The 25,877-nt window shown below is 41.5% G+C and overlaps 1 protein-coding gene across 2 annotated transcripts in view; it reads right to left on the bottom strand.

The window, feature by feature from the left end:
- The window catches only part of NT5C2 (5'-nucleotidase, cytosolic II), an 87,297-nt gene that overhangs the window by 41,844 nt on the left and 19,576 nt on the right, over window positions 1–25,877 (bottom strand). The window contains exons 2-3 of one of the 2 annotated variants that reach the window (XM_073354479.1): window positions 25,482–25,602; window positions 3,469–3,542 (exon numbers count right to left, since the gene is read on the bottom strand). In XM_073354479.1, the coding sequence (XP_073210580.1) occupies window positions 3,469–3,542; window positions 25,482–25,582 (175 nt within the window). In that variant the 5' untranslated portion in view covers window positions 25,583–25,602. Of the gene's footprint in view, window positions 1–3,468; window positions 3,543–25,481; window positions 25,603–25,877 lie in introns of those variants that run through there. The other variant, XM_073354480.1, reaches the window with a different exon arrangement.

Below are 25,877 nucleotides of genomic sequence, written 5' to 3'. Positions count from 1 at the left end.
TTCAAAGCCTTCAGAAATCTAACTGGCATAGGACTGGAGAAAAATGAGTGATTATCAATTGGCAGGTGGGAAAGCTCAGAGCTGCTTGATGAAGCTAATGGTAAGACCTCACTGTTTTGAGTATAACAAATAGTCCAAAACACGATGGATTGGAGCGTGGACTGGGGGAACACTTTTCTGCTGGGACAAAATGGTGACTCCCACTTTGCCGGGTAAGTAAACCTAATAGAGGGCATTCTACTATTTACAAGTGCATCTGGAACCCGCTTTGAACAAATCTCCTCTTGAAGCCTTAGCCTGGAGCACCCAGGCAGTCAGGAGGAGAGCCTCAGGTTGCGGTCGGAGAGCGACCGTGGTCCTGAGAGATCAGGTCTCCATCCCATAGTAGTGGCAATGGAGGTGTGTATGAGAGGGTCAGCAGAGCAGAAAACCAATGTTGCTGAGGCCATGCTGGAGCTATGAGTAGGACTCACAGATCCTGTGCTGCAGCATAAGCCTCCAGAATAGATGGTACTAGGATAGTCTCCTCTACCGTTAACTACATGGAGCCACTTCAGGGGCTGGTCTCAATGATGCCAGTGCCGATACCAGAGTCGACAGTCCCTCCTGAGCAGATGATTGCCTCAGAGACCTCCTCAGCCTCATGCACGCTCTTGCATCCTTGTCCACATGCTTGCTGGACTTTGTTGCCAGGGACCTTGATCTATTGCTGGGGTGGGCAAACTTTTTGGCCCGAGGGCCATATCTGGGTAGGGAAATTGCATGCAGGGCCATGCATGTAGGGCTGGGGCAGGGGGTTGGGGTGCAGGAGGGAGTGTGGGGTGTACGATGGGGCTCAAGGCAGGGGGTTGGGGTGCAGGAGGGAGTGCTGAGTGCGGGAGGGGGCTCAGGGCAGGGAGTTGGGGTGCAGGGTGCAGGAGGGGTTCAGGGTGCAGGCTCCAGCCCGGCACCACTTACCTGGAGCAGCTCCCTGCCTGCCTGCTCTGGCCCCACACTGCTCCCAGAAGAGGCGGGCACCACATCTGTGCAGTCCTGGGGGGGGGGGGGAGAATAGTAGGGGCAGAGGACTCCGCGGGCTCCCCACGCCTGTCGGTACCTTCCCTGAAGCTCCGATTGGCCGCAGTTCCCGGACATTTCCCATTCCCGGACAATGGGAGCTGCGGGGGGCGGTGCATACAGGCAAGGGTAGCGCATGGAGCCCTCTGCCCTCCCTCCCCCTTGGGCCATAGGGACATGGTGCCAGCCGCTTCCGGGAGCGGCGCGAGGCCCGCAATCCTGCAGGCCAGATCCAAAGCCCTGACGAGCCAGATCCAGCCCGCAGGCCATAGTTTGCCTACCCCGGATCCATCGGATACTGATCCCTTAGATGCTATCTTTCAGTGCCTCTTCCTCTGTAGCAGGGAGGGTGACTAACCCTGAGGGTCAATCAAAAACCAGAGGAGCAATTCTGATGGATACTGACATGCTCAGTACCTTCTCCGAGTGGAAAGTCTCCAAGGGGGAATACAGGACCATCTCCAGCAGAAGAAACTTAAGCCCAGCCTCGCTTTCTTGGTTCTTGGCTTAAAGTTCTTGCAAATTTGAGACCAATACCTGACATGAGTCTCCCCGTGACACTTCAGGCAACTGGAGTGCAGGTCACCCACTGACACTGGCTTCTTGCAGGAATGACAGGGATTGAAACCCAGTGACCAAGGCACGCCCTGTCAACAGTACCCAGTAACAGGAACTGAAGTGTTTAAAAACACTTTAAAATAAAACTTATTTCTGTAACTAACGAACAGTATATGGCATTAAAACTTCTGAAACAAGTACCAACTAGCTACAAATATGGGCGGGGGGAGAGGGAGAGATTTCAATAGCTAGATCACATGTTCCATCAACCATCACAGGCAGTAAGAAGGAACTGAGGGAGGGGAAGGGTCGGCTCTGCCCTTCATACCTTCAAGCTATGGCGCAAGGCAGCAGAAGGTGCATGTGCCACCCTGACAGGTGCCGTTGAGGGAAAAATCTCCAACAACTGTGCACTACACACGTGCACGCCTGAAATGGAACGGACATGTGCAATCACTCGAATAACTAAATTACCAGACTTGACCCCCTGCACTGACCCATTTATCAACCAACCTTGACATTTTAGCTTACATTTCTCATCTTGAACAGGAGTATAGATAGCAATTATAAATTAAATTAAAATATCCAGTGTAGTAGAAACATCAGATACCTTATATCAAAGACATTGATGGTGGTGGGAAGGGAGGATAGAATTTTGTGCAGTGCTTATTATTACAATATATACACTGCAATACAAACCTGGGAAATGAACAATGGGCTTTTTAATCTTTATCTTGCATAACATGCAGAGAATATATTATATATTTATTTGACAAACAGTTTTATTTCCCATCTTCCACCTTAAGTTTCAGAGCATTTGCATTCCTTGTACTTGGGCGATGGAGAAGTAAAGCATGAAAAATGTAAAAAGCTAAAAGGTCATTTATAGCCCCTGCACAATGTACATCTGTACAGAAATGTACAAAGCTTTCTAACTAACTTGTTCAACACAAACATAAAATATTCCCTATCCTTTGACCTTTATTACACAGGCTCAGCCAATTGAGGAGTGGGAGACAAGGAAGCTTAGTCACAGTTGAATTAAGATCCCTTTGATAGTGGTTCTCACAGGCATATCTCCCACCAGGCTGGGTAAATGTACAGTCTTAACATCCTCACAGCATAAAAAACAAAATCAGCTTACCACTTACAGCCAGGTTCACATCACGGTGTAATTTTAATCAAACAGGCATCTAGGACAATGGCTCTCAACCTTTCCAGAGTACTGTACCCTTTTCAGGAGTCTGATTTGTCTTGCGTACCCCAAGTTTCACCTCACTTAAAAACTACTGGCTTACAAAATCAGACATAAAAATACAGAAGTGTCACAGCACACTATTACTGACTTTCTCATTTTTACCATATAATTAAAAATCAATTTAAATATAAATATTGTACGTACATTTCAGTGCATAGTATACAGAGCAGTATAAACAAGCCATTGTCTGTATGAAATTTTAGTGTTTACCGACTTTTCTAGTGCTTTTTATGCAGCCTGTTGTAAAACTAGGCAAATATCTAGATGAGTTGATGGACCCCCAGAAGACCTCTCAACCAGGTACGCAGAACCACTGATCTAGGACACCAATTACATTCAGTGTAAGCTTTGCTCTGTCTGAGACCCCAGATCATTTGAAATTGACTAGGGCAACATATTTTGGGACCAAATACGGTTTCAAGATAGTTGATGTAATTGAAACATCTGAAATGAAAATACTCTGATTAGGCGGCACTTCAGCCTACTGAGCAAGCACCTCCTAGCTAGAGTGGAGCAACCAATCTCTATTTTTCTCTTAACAAGCAAGAGACAAAGCACTGATCAGAATCAGGTATAAAAATCAAGAAGGAACTCACCAGCAAGTGTGTAATCCATATCAAAACCAAAGCACTTTATCTTTTCCATTGCTAAACTTCTGTTCACAAAAACCCTGTAAAGAAAAGAGGAAATAAATCCATAGGGATAAGCATTTCTGGAATAAAATTATTTGGGAGTAAACTTATTTCTCTTCTTATCAAGTGATGTGATCTAACATACCCAGACTATCCTAAATGTGTAAAAATCAGAACGTACCTGAAAAATGAATGCACAGATCAGCTTTACCTGTAATTATGCTTCCAACAAAGCCATGATTTTTCATGGTTATTCTCAAAATCTATATACACACACCCTGGTACAAGTCCCTAAATACAGGAATGCAAGATCTCTTGAACCCAGGCTCACATACAAAACGAAACTGGATGGGGAGGAATGATGAAGTTTGCCTGATTAAAATAAAATATATGACAGAGAAGCAAGAAGAGAGGGAATGAGATTAGCAGTTTCCTGGATAAACATTTACTATCTGAGCCCTGTTTTGAATGAATCAGAAAACTCAAGGAAAATTTAAAATGACCTCTCACCAAAATTTGACCAATACTATTATTAATCACTTAATATAACACCACAAAACACACAGTAAAATACATTCCCACCCCGAAAAGCATAGGGGAAGTTTTTTACATTATTTGTAACAGTGTTATTTTCCAGTTTTTATTTTTTACTATCAAAATCTTGTTGCAATGAGGATCTATTCTGTATATTGTTCTGATACTTTGATTTCAATGCACTGCATTCATGTAATCCAAAACAAACAAAAAACAAACAAACCAACCCAAGATAAAGAAATAGGTCAGAAAAACACAAAAGAAAGAGCATTCTACTTCAGCTATTACATTAACTAATCCAGTTAAGTTTCCCACATAATTTCCACCATGTAACTGATCTGTCATTCCTCCTGATTTCTAGCCAGGATTGGTCTCATCTGAGAACTAAAAATCAGATTTACAAACAGCAAAGCCAAGGATTCCACTGTAGGGAGGAATCTCAGCTTGTCGTCAACAAGGCTGACGTTGGCCAGAAATTCCAAGAATTGCTAGAGATATCATGCCAAGAAAAAAAAACCTGCCTAGAAATGTCTGAGAAAGGGTAATAGTACCCAAGCATTCAGCTGCATTCTAGACCCAGTAAGGTTTTGTCTGGATACAAGCACACTGCCCTCAGCAGGAGGCCAACATAATTAGCCTTCTCTGAGGCTAATTCAGAAACACTTCTTTGTGAAGGCAATGTAACGGGGAGGATACCATAAGCAATAACAGTAAGTGCAAAAACAAACAGACACCAATTCTGTGAAGCTTCTAGTTTCAGGAGATCCTGAGATTCTTCTTCAGACTTATGGCCTGTCAGGCAGTCAGTTAACTGTGTGTCAATCTAATAAAGCTAAAATTTAAACAGCAAACTTGTCAAGATCAAACTATCACACTTCAATGCCAGCAGCCTTACCTCATCTCTCATAGACGTTCTTCTTGCAAAATGTGTAGCAATCTGATTCATCTATTCATCTGAATCACACTACGCAAGTCCTTAAAGGCTTCTCTAGTACAAATGCAATTTTGCTTGAATCTGATTTGACTTTAGAACATCATTATGTCTGAACCAAGCCCTAAGATACTGTATGTCTTCTTAAATAGTGTTATGGAAAACACATCTGTGGCTAACTTAACTAGTCATTGGATATCATTGTTGTTCCACACAGATCCACTTGGCATAGAGTTTCTTTGGCACTAGTATACTTTATCCCTAACCTTCCATGCTCGCTCTGGGACTCACAGTTTCCTGGCAAACTGCCCACCTCTGACAATGAGGCATGTAATGGGACTGAGGAGTTAATAATGACCATCTTTGCTGACAGATGTATGTAATATCTAAACAAGATGATATATTCAGGAAAAAAAACTGTGAATAAAGTATAGAAATCCCTTTTGAAAATATCAGAGGAGATCATAAACCACTCAAGCTTCACTCTTGAAATAAAGAGCTCAGCTCTCTGGGCTGTGGTGAGATAGTGTCTGAATCAGCAGCATGAACCTTGGGTGTTTTTTAAACCGAAGTTTAGATATCTCAGATTTAGAACAGGCCAATGCTAGACACTACATGAAGAAAGAAGCCTTTGTGTGAAGGAGATGCTATGTTCTATTGCTTCTGATACCAAGAAATGCTACTAACTATCTAATTCAAGTACATTGGTAAGCAGAAAATATTTCTGAACTGAAGTTTGTTCAGTTTGCTTTCTAAACAAGGAGGAAGAGATGTGTAGAGGGGATAACACATTTCTGGAAAAAATTAGAAACAGTTTTTGCCCAAGTGTGATGGCCCTGCAAGAGCTGAATTGGGCCAGGTGGGCCCAATCAGCTAATTAGGCTGCAAACAGGGGAGCTTTAGTCTGGAGGCAGCTAATTAGAGGGACAGGCAGGGCTTCTATGAAAGACAAGAAATCTGGAAGAAGAGGGGACTGCAAGGAAGAAGTCTGTGGTCACTCTCTGTGAAGAGGGAAGTGGGTCTGGGGGACTGCAGAGCTGAGTTGCCTGAAGTTACTCCCTGGAAGGAGAGAGTAAGGAGACTGGCAAACCCAGAAAAGTGGGGAGGGCATGGTTATGGAAGCAGCTCAGGGAAAAGTAGCAAGGTGCAGGGAATGGACCTGGGCGGCTGTGCAGAGGGTCGCTGACCAGAACCCAGAGTAGCGGTGGGCTCAGGTTCCCCTGCCAGCCACTGCGGGAGTGGCAACATGAGAAAATGAAGCAAAAGACTGCCTGAGACCGCTGGAGTGGAGAGCAGGAACCTTGATACTCCTGTCCCTGGAAGGAGAAACCACAATAGTGGCCTAGCCGGAGGGCTGAGTCACAAAGATGATAGCTGCAGCACCTGAAAGTGAGAGAGGGGCAGCAGAGGAGAAACTGAACAGGTGTAATGACCGCTGGAAGAGGCATTGGCCTCACCGAGCTAATCCCCAGGACCGCCAGAAGGTGGCGCCATCCAGCGGTGAGTGGAGCAACCCCGTCACACCCAGTAAGAGGGCTTGATTTTGTACATTCTTTAAGCCTCACTCCCTGGAGGAGAGTTTGCCTGCAGAGAAAGAGGACTGAATATCTGCCACATTGAAGAGGAGGGAAGGATTACGAAAGAAAATTAGAAGAGCCTCACAATTCTGAAGAGGGTTTCAACTATGGTTACAATGGAATTGACCAGAAATGATGGAAAATTCCTTTCAGCCTTCAACATTCTTTTCATTAATCTGCTTAAGAATGCTCAACAAAATATTAACAAATGGCACAGTGGGTTTAAAATAAAACCTCATGTTGGTACTGGAGATATAGCAGGTTTTCCTACCTGCAGTTACCAACGCTGGCCAGGAAACCAGAATTAACTCTATTCTTGTGAAAGCCACTAAAGACCTTTAATGACTCTACAAATGCTCAATACCTTCATTTTAAATCCCAATTAAAACATAACATCTCCCGTTCATGGAGATCACCTTAATACCATAGAAGCATAGGACTGGAAGGGACCTCGAGAGGTCATCTAGTTCAGTCCCCTGCACTCATGGCGGGACTCAGAATTATCTAGACCATCCCTGACAGGCGTTTGTCTAACCTGCTCTTAAAAATCTCCAATGATGGAGATTCCACAATCTCCCTAGGCAATTTATTCCAGTGCTTAACCATCCTGACAGTTAGGAAGTTTTTCCTAATATCCAACCTAAACTGCCCTTCCTGCAATTTAAGTCCATTGCTTCTTGTCCTATCCTCAGCAGTTAAGAATAATAATTTTTCTCCCTCCTCCTTGTAACAACCTTTTATGTACTTGAAAACTATCATCATGTCCCCTCTCAGTCTTCTCTTTTCCAGACTAAACAACACAATTTTTTCAGTCTTCCCTCATAGGTCATGTTTTCTAGACCTTTAATCATTTTTGTTGCTCTTTTCTGGACTTCACCAATTTGTCCACATCTTTCCTGAAATGTGGCACCCAGAACTGGACACAATACTCCTGCTGAGGCCTAATCGGCGCAGAGTGGAGTGGAAGAATTACTTCTCGCATCTTGCTTACAACACTCCTTCTGATACATCCCAGAATGATGTTTGCTTTTTTTTTTTGCAACAGTGTTACACTGTTCACTCGTATTTAGCCTGTGGTCCACTAGGACTCCCAGATCCCTTTCTGCACTACTCCTTCCTAGGCAGTCATTTCCCATTTTGTATGTGTGCAACTGATTGTTCCTTCCTAAGTGGAGTACTTTGCATTTGTTCTTATTGAATTTCATCCTATTTACTTCAGACCATTTCTCCAGTTTGTCCAGATCATTTTGAATTATAATCCTATCCTCCAAAGCACTTGCAACCCCTCCCATCTTACTATTGTCCCCAAACTTTGTCAGTGTACTCTCTATACCATTATCTAAATCACTGATGAAGATATTGAACAGAATTGATCCCTGCAGGACCCCACTCGTTATGCCCTTCCAGCATGACTGTGAACCACTGATAACTACTCTCTGGGAATGGTTTTCCAACCAGTTATGCACTCACCTTATAGTAGCTCCATCTAGGTTGCATTTCCATAGTTTGTTTATGAGAAAGCTAGTATCAAGATAGTACTATAGTCAAGTGAGATAGTATCAAAAGCTTTACTAAAGTCAAGATATACCATGTCTACCACTTCCTCCCATCCACAAGGCTTGTTACACTGTGAAAGAAAGCTATTAGGTTGGCTTGACACGATTTGTTCTTGACAAATCCATGCTGATTGTTACTTATCACCTTATTATCATCTAGATGTTTGCAAACTATTTGTTTTATTATTTGCTCCATTATCTTTTCGGGTACAGAAGTTAAGCTGACTGGTCTGTAATTCCCCAGGTTGTCCTTATTTCCCTTTTTATAGACTGGCACTATATTTGCCCTTTTCCAGTCTTCTGGAATCTCTCCCATCTTCCATGACTTTTCAGAGATAACCCTGCTAATGGCTCAGATATCTCCTCAGCTAGCTCCTTGAGTATTCTAGGATGCATTTCATCAGGCCCTGGTGGCCCATGCTGGGTACATATCCATTCAGAGCCCAATCCTATGAATGTTTACTATCAGAAGTAGCTCTTACCACTTTAAATAGTCCTATTTCTATTCAAAAGGGACTACTCAAAAGTAGTAAACATCTGCAGTATCCAGAACCTAGAGAGAAAAGTCCTACCCACTGAATCATCTCTACCATTTCCTGCAACCCCTAGAGCTTGCTGACCAGACCCAAGCCCTTCACTTGAGCAATCTGTTGAGATCACAGTCCAAAGAGTCATGGCTGATGAAGAAAGACCAGCTTCAGCTTCAAGAATACTGACCAAATACACTTACTGGCTAAAAAAACAGATTTCAAAATCCTTCCATGCGATACCGTCTGGAGAGACGGGATAAACGCACCTTTGATCTAAAAGCTGTACAGCAGCAACAGAGAGACTGTTCTTTTCATCCCAAAACACATGAGAAGAATGATCCTTTGATATCTGAAGAGAAGGGAGCATTGACATATTTTCTAAATATTCCTTTGAAGCTAGGTAAATAAGGTATCAAAGAAGTTCTGGGAGTGTAAAACAGAAAGCATGTGTATTGTTAGCAGGACTGCCTACAAAAGCAGTTTTCAAACTTCGAGCTCAGCCCCCCTTTGAGTTACAATTTTTGGCTGCGTTCCCCCCCCCCAACCCAGACAAAAATAGACACCATAACTGCCCCTCCCCCCCTTGGGTTTTCAGCATGGGGGAAGGCGCGTGCAACAGTCTCTGGGGGCAGCGGATGTTGACCATGACCCACAGGCTGGATGGCCTGCTGAGGTGAGTCAGAGGATGGAAATGGCGCTCCCACCCTGCATCCCACCGCATGGGGCTGCCCCCCCCAAACGTTTCTTCATGCCCCCATAGGGGGACACCCCCCCACAGTTTGAAATCCTCTAGCCTAAACAGTCAAGAGGTAAGTCTGCAAATAAACTAACTGAAAACTTTTTCATGCCAAGAGGTCTGAGGTTGTAACGAACACCTTTCTTCTTGCTCAGATCAGACAGAAAATCTTGATTTCACCTCCATCAATTTTGGCCTTTTCCATTAAGCAAATGATGGTTTTTTGTTTTTCACCAGAGCACTGGTGTTAAAAATCAGTAAGATATGGAAGTGTAATAACACTGGGTAACAAATCAAATCAGATCATACTCACAGCATAAAAACACCTTCTGTACCAGAGCAGCAACAACTGAAAATCATCCTCTGAGTTGACTTGCAGGGGTTATTATTATTGACTCCCTAGCTCCACCTCTCCACTCCAGGAGTGCATTTTCATAAATATAACACTCTTGTCTTACTTCTTTCCTTTCTCCAGGGATATTACTGTGAATGTTTTCTGTAGTTTTGTACATCCTGAAGGGAGCAGCTAAATGCACCCACCTGTCTTATAGGATGATGGTGTCCCCATCACTTTAAATAGCCCCCAGTTGTCCTTTTAAAGGACATTAACATGAGGAGCTTATCTTTCTTTCTCTGTAATAAGACAGCACCAATAGAGAAGATGATGACTGGAACTGAGCTCCCTTCAACCACTGTTTCCACTCTCGTCTGAAATGCACAGCTTCCTCATGTGATGGAATGTCTAACAGTCAAGGCCACCTTTTCTGATGATACATTGAGGTGTCATGAAAGGGGAAGAAGAGAAAATTAAATTCACTTAACCCCTCTTTATACACATTAAAGTGTTTTCTTCTACTAGATGACAGTACAGAATCAGCTAATTACCCTGATCCACTTGAGAACTGTAGGTCATCTGCCGGAGCACAAAGACATAAGGGCCACACAAGTCCCGGAACAGCACTTAACTGGAGACCACCATCTGAGCTACTTGGTTTCTGAGCTATGAGCGTTTAAAAGATGGGCAACAGCAGAGGAGAAACTGAAGCCTATAACTGTTTAAGGCAATAGACTGAGAAAAGCTTGGCTAGCTTAGAAAAGTGGGCTCAAAATGAGCTGGAGGCTGTTGTAAAAAACAAAAGGGAAAAATTGCTAGCCAGAAAACACAGAAGGGGCAAATTTACCCTTAACCAGCAATCTTTCGTTGATTAAACCCTGAAGGTTTGTTACAGTAGAATATCCTTTAGCACAGTGACCGTACTGTTTGTTTCCCTTTTAAGCTCTAAGATTTACCCTGGATAACAGAAAAATACACTGCATAATAGGGGGGAAAGGAAGCACAGTACACGAAGGTGAATCTACAATGACCTGATTTTCATCATAGCTGCAATTCGCTGTGCTGTATACCGTTACAAAGGAGGTGATCTTGGTTTTGCAAGAAATTAATTAATGATTTGTGAGTAGCGTGTCTGAATACAAACTCTCATATCATAATAGAAGAGAAGCTCTGCTTACTAGAGAAGAAATTAAGAACTGGCCTCATTACACTAGAAAAGGAATGCTTAGACAACTAAGAAGAATCCTGTTTATTTTGTTTAACCAAAAGCTCAGAAGCATTCATGAAATAAACATATGCAGCATTCCTGTACCATGACCAGTGAAATATACATGGATTGCACAACTGAGGCGGGAACTTGGCATGTCTTCCAATGCCTAGGAGCAACAGAAGAGAATTAACATAGTGGGGGCAGGGAGGTAGTCTACTTGCATAACCTTGTTTTTAAACCATTCCAGAAAATGAGCAAAGCGAAGGATAGGTATTCTTTTTAAGCAATGTGTATTTAAAGTAGTGCCTTTTACTGGGATTACACTTATGGCGAGTGGCGGGACGGGGGCACATTTTATATTTCTACTTTAAAGAAAGACTGTAGCGATTAGTTTTGGCTCAACCCATCCCAGAAACAGAGGCTAGCCAGAAAACTGGATCCAGATTTCAATTTCCTCAAAGTTTAAATACAAAATATCTTCAATGATCAGCAGAAGTGGCAAGGAAAGTTAAGGAGAGACAAGCAGCAGCTGAATGGATTTGTCTTTTTCAGTGTATCAAGTCTAACAGCCTCCCCCTCCTTAGCTTAAAAAGGGTGACGACACTGATAAACTTAGTGCCTGCTGCACCATTGCTTTTTGTGACCTTGGTGTGCTTTTACTGCTGGAAAGCTAGTCCCCCGGTATACTGTAGCTGGTGGAGACACAGAAATGATGCGTGCTGCTGTCAGAAGTTACCAGATAGCATTCTGTCTCAGCAAAAACTGTGACCTCCAGAAGCCACAGTGAAACTGGATTAACCTGTGACTGAGGTCAGACATATTTCATGGAAATATGCAGGTTCCCTGAAAAGAACATTTATGTGACACCAGCCTGTCTTCTCTTTGGAATGCTGGATGCCTTGGCACCTGCCTTAAAAGGGTTAATGGAAAACTTTAAAACTACTACTGTCAGAGAGAGACAAGGCGGGTGAGGTAATATCCTTTATTGGACCAACTTCTGTTGGTGACAGAGAGAAGCTTTCGAGATTACACAGAGCTCTTCTTCAGCTCTGCATAAGCTTGAAAGCTTGTCTCACAACAACAACAACAGAAGTTGGTCCAATAAAAGATATGACCTCACCCATCTTGCCTCGCTAACATCCTGGGACCACCATGGCTACAACAACACAGCATAAAATCAGTGGAGTCATATTGGGTTTTGCTCACTCTTGTCCCTTTTGGCAGGTATTGACCATTCCACACATCAAGTAACTTACTTTCTTACATTTAACTTTTTTTCTTTTGGCACACTTAAATTAGCAGAGTTTTATTTTACTCCATCTTCAACCTAACAAAGTCTTTATAACTGGTTTCCATGTTTTTAATCATTCCTTCTGGAGATGGCATTTGGACTTGGGTCAGGTTTAGGTGGAGTGAAGGGGTCAGATACGAGGTTGATGAAAGAGTCAAACTGGACAGCACCAAAATCTCACAAACTGTTACTTGCAACATTTCCAATATCCGGGTTTGAATTCTCAGAGGGCTGACTGTTGTTGCAAACTGGAAAATTTGGATCCCACTTGAATCCAAACCCTGGTAGGTCATAGCGGGGTAAGGTTAAGAGCCAGAAATGAATATGAACTCTTTCCTCTGAAATTCAAAGGAATTCAGAGTCAAGATTCTAGTTTTGTCCATTTCTATTCCCATTGTTCAGGTTTTCTTCCCAAGTGACAGCAAGATGCTGAGCAGCTCACATATGGATTCAATCCCAAAATAACCTCCATCTGCTCCATGGAACTATTAAAGTTGGGCATCATGGAACATTTTCAAATTGAGTTTCTTTATTATTATTAATTTGGCAGTTGCACTGTTTTGTCATATTATTATTATGATATAGTACTTTCTAGTTGAGGATCTTGAAGTGTGTTACCAGCATAAATTATTTAGTTCAGTGTTTCTCAATCTTTTTTCATTTGTGGACACCTAAAAATTTTTGAATGGAGGTGGGGACCCCTTTGGAAATCTTAGATATAGTTTCACAGAATCATAGAATATCAGGGTTGGAAGGGACCTCAGGAGGTCATCTAGTCCAACCCCTGCTCAAAAGCAGGACCCATACCCAATTAAATCATCCCAGCCAGGGCTTTGTCAACCTGACCTTAAAAACTTCTAAGGAAGGAGATTCCACCACCTCCCTAGGCAACGCATTCCAGTGTTTCACCACCCTCCTAGTGAAAAAGTTTTTCCTAATATCCAACCTAAACCTCCCCCACTGCAACTTGAGACCATTACTCCTTGTCCTGTCCTCTTCTACCACTGAGAATAGTCTAGAACCATCCTCTCTGGAACTACCTCTCAGGTAGTTGAAAGCAGCTATCAAATCCCCCCTCATTCTTCTCTTCTGCAGACTAAACAATCCCAGTTCCCTCAGCCTCTCCTCATAACTCATGTGTTCCAGACCCCTAATCATTTTTGTTGCCCTTCGCTGGACTCTCTCCAATTTATCCACATCCTTCTTGTAGTGTGGGGCCCAAAACTGGACACAGTACTCCAGATGAGGCCTCACCAATGTCGAATAGAGGGGGACGATCACATCCCTCGATCTGCTCGCTATGCCCCTACTTATACATCCCAAAATGCCACTGGCCTTCTTGGCAACAAGGGCACACTGCTGGCTCATATCCAGCTTCTCGTCCACTGTCACCCCTAGGTCCTTTTCCGCAGAACTGCTGCCTAGCCATTCGGTCCCTAGTCTGTAGCTGTGCATTGGGTTCTTCCGTCCTAAGTGCAGGACCCTGCACTTATCCTTATTGAACCTCATCAGATTTCTTTTGGCCCAATCCTCCAATTTGTCTAGGTCCCTCTGTATCCTATCCCTGCCCTCCAGCGTATCTACCACTCCTCCCAGTTTAGTATCATCCGCAAATTTGCTGAGAGTGCAATCCACACCATCCTCCAGATCATTTATGAAGATATTGAACAAAACCGGCCCCAGAACCGACCCCTGGGGCACTCCACTTGACACCGGCTGCCAACTAGACATGGAGCCATTGATCACTACCGTTGAGCCCGACAATCTAGCCAACTTTCTACCCACCTTATAGTGCATTCATCCAGCCCATACTTCCTTAACCTGCTGACAAGAATACTGTGGGAGACCGTGTCAAAAGCTTTGCTAAAGTCAAGATACAATACATCCACTGCTTTCCCTTCATCCACAGAACCAGTAATCTCATCATAGAAGGCGATTAGATTAGTCAGGCATGACCTTCCCTTGGTGAATCCATGCTGACTGTTCCTGATCACTTTCCTCTCATGTAAGTGCTTCAGGATTGATTCTTTGAGGACCTGCTCCATGATTTTTTCCGGGAACTGAAGTGAGGCTTACTGGCCTGTAGTTCCCAGGATCCTCCTTCTTCCCCTAGGGATCCACAGACCACAGGATGAGAACCACTGACTTAACTCATACGACTTCTGTGAGATATTATACAGGTAAACTGAGGCAAAGAAAAATGAAGTGACTTGTCTAAGATTATATTGTAAGTCAGTGGCACAGGTGAGATGTAGAATTCAGAAAATCTTGACTGCCAGTTCCCTGCCTTAACCACTAACTTAAAATAAACCAACTATACCCTGGCTGACAACTTTCAAACCAAACAACCACCCAGTGTGATTCAAAATGGCAAAAGATATTGAACTCCCAACATCCATATTTCTAATGAAAGAGCCACCTCAGTCTTACTGCCCAGGTAAACCACAGCCAAAATTATATAAAATAAAAGGCTTGAATAGAGACTGGGAGTGGATGGGTCATTACACAAAGTAAAACTATTTCCCCATGTTTATTTCCCCCCCACCCCACCATTCCTCAGATGTTCTTGTCAACTGCTGGTAATGGCCCACCCTGATCATCAATACAAAAGGTCCCCCCCTCCCCCGCCCCGGCTCTCCTGCTGGTATTAGCTCATCTTAAGTGATCACTCTCCTTACAGTGTGTATGGTAACACCCATTGTTTCATGTTCTCTATGTATATAAATCTCCCCACTGTATTTTCCACTGAATGCATCCGATGAAGTGAGCTGTAGCTCACAAAAGCTCATGCTCAAATAAATTGGTTAGTCTCTAAGGTGCCACAAGTCCTCCTTTTCTTTTTGCGAATACAGACTAACACGGCTGCTACCCTGAAACATAAAATAAAACAGTAGCAAATACCTGATTGCTGTTTCTTGGTAACTGTCAGTGACAAGAGTGGATGAAACCCCAATTTTTTTCATTATTCAACTTCAGCTAGTTGTGGACGTTGTTGAAAACTCCCAGGAACTATATGTGCTAATCCAGAAGTGTTCGCTCCAAGTGTAATAAGAAAAAGACACTAGGGCAATTTGGTGGCTCACAGTCAGTCAATCTAGTTCCTGTCTAATTGCAATCATGCTAAATGATAGTACTCCTACAGAGGGACTGGCCTAGAGGTTATCCTCAACCCGGATAAGTCACCAAATACTGGATAGGGGAGGAGGCCTTAAACATGCACACACTGGAGAAGAGCTTCCTGATATTGACACACCAATTTTATTTTCACATTCAAACTTATGGTACCAATACTAGCTTACAGTAATGCAGTTTCTTCTTACCAATGACTTCAGTCAGAAGCTAGATGTAATTCTGTCTCTGTGTTAACTCATCTCAAGGCACCGCTTATTAACAGGCTCCAACATCATCATATAACAAGGCTTGTAATTGATATTAACACTAACAAAGGTGGTCCATTTAAAGCTGCACATAGGAAGTAAACTTTTATTCTGAAGATGAAAAACCACTATTGGCTTTGATCGTTCTTTATGTTGTTGTTTTATTCTTGTGGACTTTTAGGAGTGCAGAGAATGAGGACGTGCCTGATGTCTTAGATACAACCATCTATGAAACTAAAACTAACATTTCATACAGATTCCTCATATTTTGGCTAAGACTCGGAGGTTTTTTGGGGGGGGTTATTTTCCTTCAGGTTCCTTTAGGGTTTAATGTTTTCAAGCTTTTCTTGGCGTACTCTGTAAAAATTATGTGGTAACATCATCGAGAGGATTGTAATTCCTTGAACAGCTGTACAAATCAATTTAATAACTAAGCAAACTTTTGGGTGGAGGGGAGCCAACTGTAGAAGTTTGATTTTTGAGCATTTTTGTCTGTGGAATTTAGGCCCACAATCTTCTAGTCATCAGGCTCCGAGTCATATATACTGCACCAGTTAAACCAGTCTCAAGAGTGGAATTTCTGTCAATAATGTTAAATATTGCAGCCATCAACCAGAGTGATATAACCAAAAAATGCAGCATCTGAAATAGTTGATTCCAAATGTCATGGTAAGATATAATTTAAAAAGGGACAACTTCAAGTTACAATGAAAATGTAGGCTTAATTTTAAAAACTAATTTTTACAAAGTCCAATATTAATAAAAAATGCATTTTTACATCAATGATTTTGTTTGAATTGGAATGTTTGCAACTCAAATATTGTAGCTTTGTCCTAGTGCATGAGAACCAGAAAGTTTACCTAGTCTATTTCTTTTGTCCAAGATGGAGGAAATGCATGAAGTAAACAAATAATGTAAGTGGTGATATGCAAATTTGATTTTTAACATTCTTTCAGATTTAATAAAATCAGGTATATTTAGTAACAGGTAAAAAAAAACAGTTCTTTTTTGTTGTTGTTTTTACGAGTGTACTTCTAACCCAATATGGAATCTTCATGCTGGATCAAAACTTAATATCAGTTATCATACTGAGCTCCAGGTTGGCAGGCTTGTCATATTTATAGTATCTCAGCTTTCTTTCTAACAGTCACATCCCTCCAGCAACTGGGTCTTTACAACAAACACCAAATATCACAAGATTCACAATAAAATTGTGAGATTTGGTACAATGCATTTAAAAAGGAATGAAGAACTTAAGGATTCATACTTTATTCTTGATATTTATCTTTTAGGAATTTGCCAATAGTGCAGATGTTTTTCAAGAGTCAAAAGCAAAGTGGGTCAATGCTAAAATAATTTTAAACAACTGGAACTGACAATGGCGGCAACAACACTGCAAACAATTGTGATAAACACACTTCATTTATACAGTACAAAGAAACCACCAGAAAAATATACAGGTCTGATATGGATTCCATTTACACGAATTTAAACCAGGAATAACTCCAGTAAAGTCAATGGGTGAAATCCTGGCCCCATTGAAGCCAATGTCAAAACTCCCAGTGACTTCAACAGGGCCAGGATTTCACCCCATGAAGTTATGCAGCTATAAACCTGGTGAAAAGGAGCACCAGGCCCTAAGAGCTATATTTGCACCATCATGATTTAGTTACATTTATTAGAAGTTTGATTATGATATAGTGATTTCATACTGTCCATACGCAGCCCAGAAGAGACTCCCTCACACCTTGACCTACCAGCTTGCACGGGGAGTCCTAACTAAATTGAAATGCCTCCGACCGGGGTTGCCCTAGACTAGCTGCCAGCAACTGGCGCCCTAGGCAAATCATGCAGTGGGCGCCCACACTCCCAAACCCCAAGGGCAGATCTAGGCTGAGGTATTTGGTAAACTGGGAAACATTTTGACCGTTTTTTTCCTTCTAATGTTTAAGAGTTTTTTGGTTTTTTTTAAACAAACAGAGGCTTAATTATTCAGTTTGTCCATCCATCCAACCAATGTTTCTGAGATCAGATAAAATAGAGACACGAATATTCAGAACTGATTTGTACACAACAGCTAGATGATATTTCAGTCCGATTTCAAATAAAAATGCATTAAAAATGTTAATTATAATTTTTTATTACAAATCCAAAATCATCCATTATGCTATCCTGCTTTAACAGCCATTACCACCACATCCAGTATAGAAGAAAACTCTTCAATGAACTTTAACCTCTATTTACAAAACACTCCAAATAAAAAACACTCTACTCTTAAAACATGACTTTTCTTGCTTTAAGTTTTGAAAATTCAGTCACTAGTTCTTTTAGATCCAGTTTTCCAGCTATTTCATGCTCTATTGACATTGTGGCAAGTCCAACGAGTCTCTCTTGCATCATTGTTGAACGCAGATATGTTTTTATCAATTTTAACTTTGAGAAGCTACGTTCCCCACTAGCTATGGAAACTGGCAAAGTTAAAAGAATGCGCAGAGCTATAAAAATGTTTGGAAAATTGTCTGAGTTTATTTTCACAAACAAACTTCAGTACTTCTTCAGGTGTGGATGTTTCTTAAGTAGTCTTGAAACATACTGAAGCTCACTACACAAATCTGTAGCATCAATGTCTATTGAATTTTCATGAGTCAATGCCAACTCCAGTTTTATACAAAATTCTCTTATCTGTTTTGCTGTTTTCTTTTGCAAGCTGTGGATATCATATAAAAAGCCAAATACTGACTCTAGCTGCTGCAGCCGTTGAAATCTTTCATCAACAAAGTGAATAGCAGTATCAAGGACTGCGAAGCAGAAATTCACTTTGAACCTTTGTTTTGGGTTCTGAATGGGTGTGTCTTGTCCTTCATATGAAAACTTCTGTTTCTTTTGCCGAATGGGAACTGCCTCTGGTTCAAATTGTCGGAAAGTCTATTTCTTCAGCAAGCTTGAGAGAATCTACCAGTGTTCTTTCGAACCCTTCATCACATCTGAATTCCTCCAGAATATTTTTAGTTTGCTGCAGTTTTTGAATAGCAGAATGTATGTTCAAGTTCTTTTCCTGAAGTTGCTTACTAGTGAGGTTAAACTCAAAAAGGATATTATACCACAAAATGAGTGAAGTCACATATTTGAACTTGGAAAGGCCATTTGCAAGAGCTTCAGCATCTGAATGTGCCGTATTGCCAGATGATCCAGTAAAGGTAGTATCGTCAGAAATTTCAAATAGAGCATCATAAATGTTTCCGAGTTCATAGCGAAGAGGCTTCAAAGCATCAGTGTGACTCTCCCATCTTGTCTGACTAAGTGGTTTCACAGTTAGAGAATCCACATGGCGAGTCAGAATCTCCCAACGGCGTATTGAGCCTGAGAAAAACACAAACATGTTGCACCGGGTCAAAGAAACTGCTTGCCTCCAAACAGCATCTAGCAGCATCATTGACAACCAAATTCAGAGAATGCACACTGCAAGGAACAAAAAAGGCCCTAGGATTGATTTCCATCACTCTCCCTTTCACACCATTGTCTTTACCCTTCATATTACTCCCATTATCATAGCCTTGGCCACGTAAGTTTTCAACAGATAATGACATTGTTTCAAGCTCTTGTAGAATAGCTTCAGTCATAAATGCTCCAGTTGTCTCCTTCAGTGGTACAAAACCCAAAAAACGTTCCTTTATGAGCACTTCAACATTAGCTTCATCTGCAGACTTTTCCATATCCACAAAACAAATGATCGTCATTTATTCAACATGACTCACATCTGGTGTACAGTCCAGTTTTATTGAAAATCATTTTGCAGAATGGGCAGCTTCTACAATTTTCTTTTTAATGGCATTTGCTAGGATTTGAATCAGTTCATTCTGCATATTTTTTCCTAAGTAATGAATGTGTGTTTCATGATCAGTTATTTTATGTAGATGCTCCTTCATGACTGGATCAAACAAAGCTAGGTATTCAACAAATTTTAAAAAGTTTCCATTACCTGGAGTCTATAATTTTTCATTTCTACCACAGCCACGGAATACTAAATTTTGCCCACCGAGAACTCTCATAAAAGCAATCAGATGCTCTAATATTTGTTGCTAATATTCTTCTTTTTCCTTGATCACACAAATTTTCTTCATCGATAGTTTTTTTTTCCAATCGTAATTTAAGTTTTCCAATTTTGAAAACATTCCAAATGTTCTGTACTTCTTTCATGTGAAGAGAGAACTGAAGATGTTTTTCCAGTCCTTCAAACCATTTTCAGTAGGTGATTTACCAACTGCTTGATTTCTAAACAACTTGCAGCAAAAGCAAAACACAGAGAGTCCTTCGACACTGAATATTGTAACCAGTATCGATGAATTTCTTCCCCATTAATGAGTTTCCTCTTGTAACGCTGAGCAGAGAATTTTCTTTTATTTCCATTCTTAGGGAAGGGAAAGTCATGAACTTGTTTGGGTCCATGTTCCACGAGAATTTGCTGCACAGTCTTCACATCTGGGCCATGAAGCTAGATCCCCATACTGTAACTTGTTTGTAACTTCCTCATCCTTTCTTCCTTCTAATTCATTTACTTCAACTTCTGCATGTCTCTCTGAAGGTGAATAAATTTTCTCCACTTCCATATCAGTCTGATGCTGTGAGCTGCCTTCATCTAGAAGTAAGTTTCCATCATTTTGAGTTTCCAAACTGCTTTTTTGTGATGTGAGCTACCATCATCTCGAAGTTCCAAACTGCTTCCATGCAGATGTGAGCTAACCTCCTCTCCAAGTAAAATTCTTTCATCTGGATGCTGTGAACTGCTTCCATCTTTATTTGTATTAAAGAGAAGATATTTCAGGAAGGATCCCTGCTGTTTTGCTTGGTCCTTTTCCTTCTCAGCCTTTCATTTACAATACTCCGCTCCTGAGGGTTTTCTTTTTCCTCTTTCTGCCATGGGGTATTTGAATATTGTTATGTACTGTGCTCCCGACTGCAAGCATTACAGCGTTAAGGATGGCTGACACACCCACCACATGGTTGGTGATATAAACCACATTGCAGCCACCCCCACACATCTTTTCACTGCTTAGAGGTTCAATGATTTGTAACATACACTCACTTACCTATTAAAACAGTTAGTTACAGCGTTTACTCTGAAACAAAATGACCTTTTTTGACGTTATAACCCGACACTGGTTGTTTGGAAAGTAATCCCCTTCCTCACGGTTACTCACTTGGAGTGTGACGTCATCACTTTCATAGCCTATAAAGCATTAATGCTGTTACTTTTCTTTTATGGACCTTATTTATTATATAAAGAAAAGGAGGACTTGTGGCACCTTAGAGACTAACCAATGTGTTTGAGCATAAGCTTTCATGAGCTACAGCTCACTTCATCGGATGCATTCAGTGGAAAATACAGTGGGGAGATTTATATACACAGAGAACATGAAACAATGCGTATTACCATACACACTGTAAGGAGAGTGATCACTTAAGATGAGCTAATACCAGCAGGAGAGCGGGGGGAACCTTTTGTAGTGATAATCAAAAAGTGGGCCATTTCCAGCGGTTGACAAGAACGTCTGAGGAACTGTGGAGGGTGGGGGGGGCGAAATAAACATGGGGAAATAATTTTACTTTGTGTAATGACCCATCCACTCCCAGTCTCTATTCAAGCCTAAGTTAATTGTATCCAGTTTGCAAATTAATTCCAATTCAGCAGTCTCTCGTTGGAGTCTGTTTTTGAAGTTTTTTTGCTCTGACATCATAATCAAAAAGGCTGACAAAGGAGGTGCTGTCGTCATCATGAATAGGTCGGAATATGAACAAGAGGCTGCTAGGCAGCTCTCCAAAACTACTTTCTACAAGCCATTATCCTCTGATCCCACTGAGGATTACCTAAAGAAACTACAACATTTGCTCAAGAAACTCCCTGAAAAAGCACAAGAACAAATCCGCACAGATATACCCCTGGAACACTGACCTGGGGTACTCTATCTGCTACCCAAGATCCATAAACCTGGAAATCCTGCACGCCCCATCATCTCAGGCATTGGCACCCAGACAGCAGGATTGTCTGGCTATGTAGACTCCCTCCTCAGGTCCTACGCTACCAGCACTCCCAGCTATCTTCGAGACACCACTGACTTCCTGAGGAAACTACAATCCATCAGTGATCTTCCTGAAAACAACATCCTGGCCACTATGGATGTAGAAGCCCTCTACACCAACATTCCACACAAAGATGGACTACAAGTCATCAGGAACAGTATTCCCAATAATGTCACGGCAAACCTGGTGGATGAACTTTGTGACTTTGTCCTCACCCATAACTATTTCACATTTGGGGACAATGTATAACTTCAAATCAGCGGCACAGCTATGGGTACCCGCATGGCCCCACAGTATGCCAACATTTTTATGGCTGACTTAGAACAACGTTTCCTCAGCTCTCGTGCCCTAATGCCCCTACTCTACTTGCGCTACATTGATGACATCTTCATCATCTGGACCCATGGAAAAGAAGCCCTTGAAGAATTCCACCATGATTTCAACAATTTCCATCCCACCATCAACCTTAGCCTGGACCAGTCCACACAAGAGATCCACTTCCTGGACACTATGGTGCTAATAAACACCTGGACACGATGGTCACATAAACACCACCCTATACCGGAAACCTACTGACCGCTATTCCTACCTACATGCCTCCAGCTTTCACCCAGATCACACCACACGATCCATTGTCTACAGCCAAGCTCTACAATACAACCGTATTTGCTCCAACCCCTCAGACAGAGACAAAAACCTACAAGATCTCTATCAAGCATTCTTACAACTACAATACCCACCTGCGGAAGTGAAGAAACAGATTGACAGAGCCAGAAAAGTACCCAGAAGTCACCTACTACAGGACAGGCCCAACAAAGAAAATAACAGAACGCCACTAGCCATCACCTTCAGCCCCCAACTAAAACCTCTCCAACGCACCATCAAGGATCTACAACTTATCCTGAAGGATGACCCATCACTCTCACAGATCTTGGGAGGCAGGCCATTCCTTGCTTAGAGACAGCCCCCCAACCTGAAGCAAACGCTCACCAGCAACCACACAACAGAACCACTAACCCAGGAACCTATCCTTGCAACAAAGCCCGTTGCCAACTGTGTCCACATACCTATTCAGGGGACACCATCATAGGGCCTAATCACATTAGCCACACTATCAGAGCCTCGTTCATCTGCGCATCTACCAATGTGATATATGCCATCATGTGCCAGCAATGCCCCTCTGCCATGTACATGGGTCAAACTGGACAGTCTCTACGTAAAAGAATAAATTGACACAAATCAGACGTCAAGAATTAGAACATTCAAAAACCAGTTGGAGAACACTTCACTCTCTAGTCACTCGATTAGAGACCTAAAAGTGACAATTCTTCAACAAAAAAACTTCCAAAACAGACTCCAACGAGAGACTGCTGAATTGGAATTAATTTGCAAACTGGATACAATTAACTTAGGCTTGAATAGAGACTGGGAGTGGATGGGTCATTACACAAAGTAAAACTATTTCCCCCTGTTTATTTCCCGCCCCCACAGTTTCTCAGACGTTCTTGTCAACTGCTGGTTATGGCCCACCTTGATTATCAATACAAAAGGTTCTCCCGCCCCCTACCCCCCGCTCTCCTGCTGGTAATAGCTCACCTTAAGTGATCACTCTCCTTACAGTGTGTATGGTAACACCCATTGTTTCATGTTCTCTGTGTATATAAATCTCCCCACTGTATTTTCCACTGAATGCATCCAATGAAGTGAGCTGTAGCTCACGAAAGCTTATGCTCAAATAAATTGGTTAGTCTCTAAGGTGCCACAAGTACTCCTTTTCTTTTTGCGAATACAGACTAACACGGCTGCTACCCTGAAACCTTATTTATTATATGTGAACCAGTTATAACAAAGAAAAGTTCATAATTATACAGCCCAATAATAACGCTACGGTTTAATAACGCTTAAAGATACTCACATTTTGGATTTATAATGCTGAAAGACATTATTCTTTGGCACCAAGAAACATAATTTTCCACAGTATTCACTCAATTCTTAACCATCTACCTGTGATGTGTGTTAAAATGACCATTTGACATGTATCAACTCGCGATATCTCTGCTCTACATGAATTTCCAGCTATGCGACCTTGATGTATATTCGAGTTAGGTGTCACTAGCACTGCAGCTCTTGCCGTTGGCGGATGTGTTTCACTGTGCCTGAGTTATTGCTTATCAAAATTGCTGAGTGGGTCATCTTGACCCTACGTTGCAAACTGGAAAAAAAATTAGCTAAAATATTATTTATTTTTGCAGTAAATAAAAGATTTGACATATTAATAAATTCTCAGAAATGCAGAGAAATTAATTATAATTCATATTTCCTCCGTACGCACACCGGAATTGAAATAATGACGTCTTTGTTATTTTATTTGTTTTTTTTTTTTTCATCTTTTTCATTTTTCCTCGAATTTGGCGCCCCATTTTACTTGGCACCCTAGGCGACCGCCTAGTTTGCTTATATGGATGGGCCGCCCTTACCTCCGACTCAGCCAGACACCAAAATATATTAAATAGTAAAATGCAAAGTTTCAGAAATTCACCTTGGGCTTCACGATTTTGCCTTTACATGTCTCACCTAGCACAACTTTGCCTATCATAGCACAGTAAGGTATTTTCCTCTATTTAGAGAATCAAAGATGTATAACCTGTAAAACACCTTCTAGGAAGTAACACCCTACATGAATCACAAGTGAAATAGGACATTCAGGTGTAAAATATCGATTGGGAAACTTGGTATTTGCATTTCCTTTATCAGATCTATATCTCCCTCCAAGACACTGTCACAACATTTGTTTTATTTTCAAATTCTGATTCTTTTACTAGAATTTGAAAAAACAACTGATTTCAGTTGTGCAAAAGGGGTACATATAGCCTCTTTGAATACGATAAAATAATTACATTACTTATTAAAATTACAGTTAAAACTTTTACACATACCTCCCTCAAACAACAAAATTTGTCCGTCATTACATCTTTTAAAAACACCTATAATTTTACTGCTTCCAGTTAAGTCTTTTATTAGCACACAAAACGCATCTTCCTCTAGAAAGGAAGGATGATCTTGAGGTCCAGGAACTGAACTTGGCCTCAGGAGATCAGGATTCAATTCTTAGCTCTTCCAGACGTCCAGTGTGGTCTTGGGAAAGTCACCTAATCTCTCTGTGCCTCAGTTCCCCATCTATAAAATGGGGATAATATTTTCTTTATTTCACTGTCTTGTTTAGTTAGCGTATAAACTCCTCGGGGCAGAGGCTGTCTCTTACTACGTTTGTACAGTGTCTACCACAATGTGTCTACCTGATCTGGGTTTGGGATTCTAAGTGTTACTGTAATACGGATACTAATATTATAACATGCAATACTAAAATAACCTCTGTTTTTGTATTTCACTTCCCCCATACTTATATTTATAACCTTCACTGTCTAAATAGTGTCTATGCTTTCCCACTTCGCACTGGAATAATATGGAAGAATTGGAACAATTACTATGACATTTTTGCTACTGGGTATTTATCAACTTGAAAAAAATGAATGATAGTTTCCACTGCAAAATTTGACCTGTGATTAACCTTTCCACTGAGAGTTTACCACATGTAGCTCAACTGTCTAATCTGTAAATTCCTGCAGGTAGGTTTCATGTTGACTTATGTGTTGTATACCACTGAGCAGTCTATTGGTGCTCAGTAAATAACTCCTGAATAGGTACGGGGAAGTCTTTTTCAAGTTTCTACCAGTGAGCAAGATGGAATCAAAAATTTGTTTTACATTTCATTTCCCTAACCCTACATAATATGGGCACAGTTTACATTACATGAACAACATACCGGTGATAGGCTTCCCGACGGTACTTTTTCAGAGCATGCCCATCCATGTTCGCAGGAAGATCTGCTGCATTCTGGAGTCTGTCACTCCATGAGGTTGTCATTTTTAAATGGTCACTTAATTCTGGAAGAGAAAAGAGAGAAATTTGCTTAACCTGCAACGTTTCACAAGAGTATTGTACAGCTGTTTTCTGATTACAAAAGGATCTTACAATACTAAGAAAATTTGACAAGATGCCTGCTGTAACTTGTGTTTATAGGTCAAACCTGTAAAGGAAGTAACCGGCGATGTCTAAACACTAAGAAGTGTTTGCACTTCCAATCACATGAATCCCAGAAAACAAACTTTTGCTCTGGATGCCATCACCAAACACAAACTAAAAATATCAGGCCCAGTAT

Source organism: Lepidochelys kempii, chromosome 7 (genome assembly GCF_965140265.1).
Source record: "Lepidochelys kempii isolate rLepKem1 chromosome 7, rLepKem1.hap2, whole genome shotgun sequence".
In the NCBI taxonomy this organism is placed as follows: Eukaryota; Metazoa; Chordata; order Testudines; family Cheloniidae; genus Lepidochelys; species Lepidochelys kempii.
Note: the sequence above shows the minus strand (reverse complement) of the source record. Positions and strands in the feature narration are given on the sequence as shown.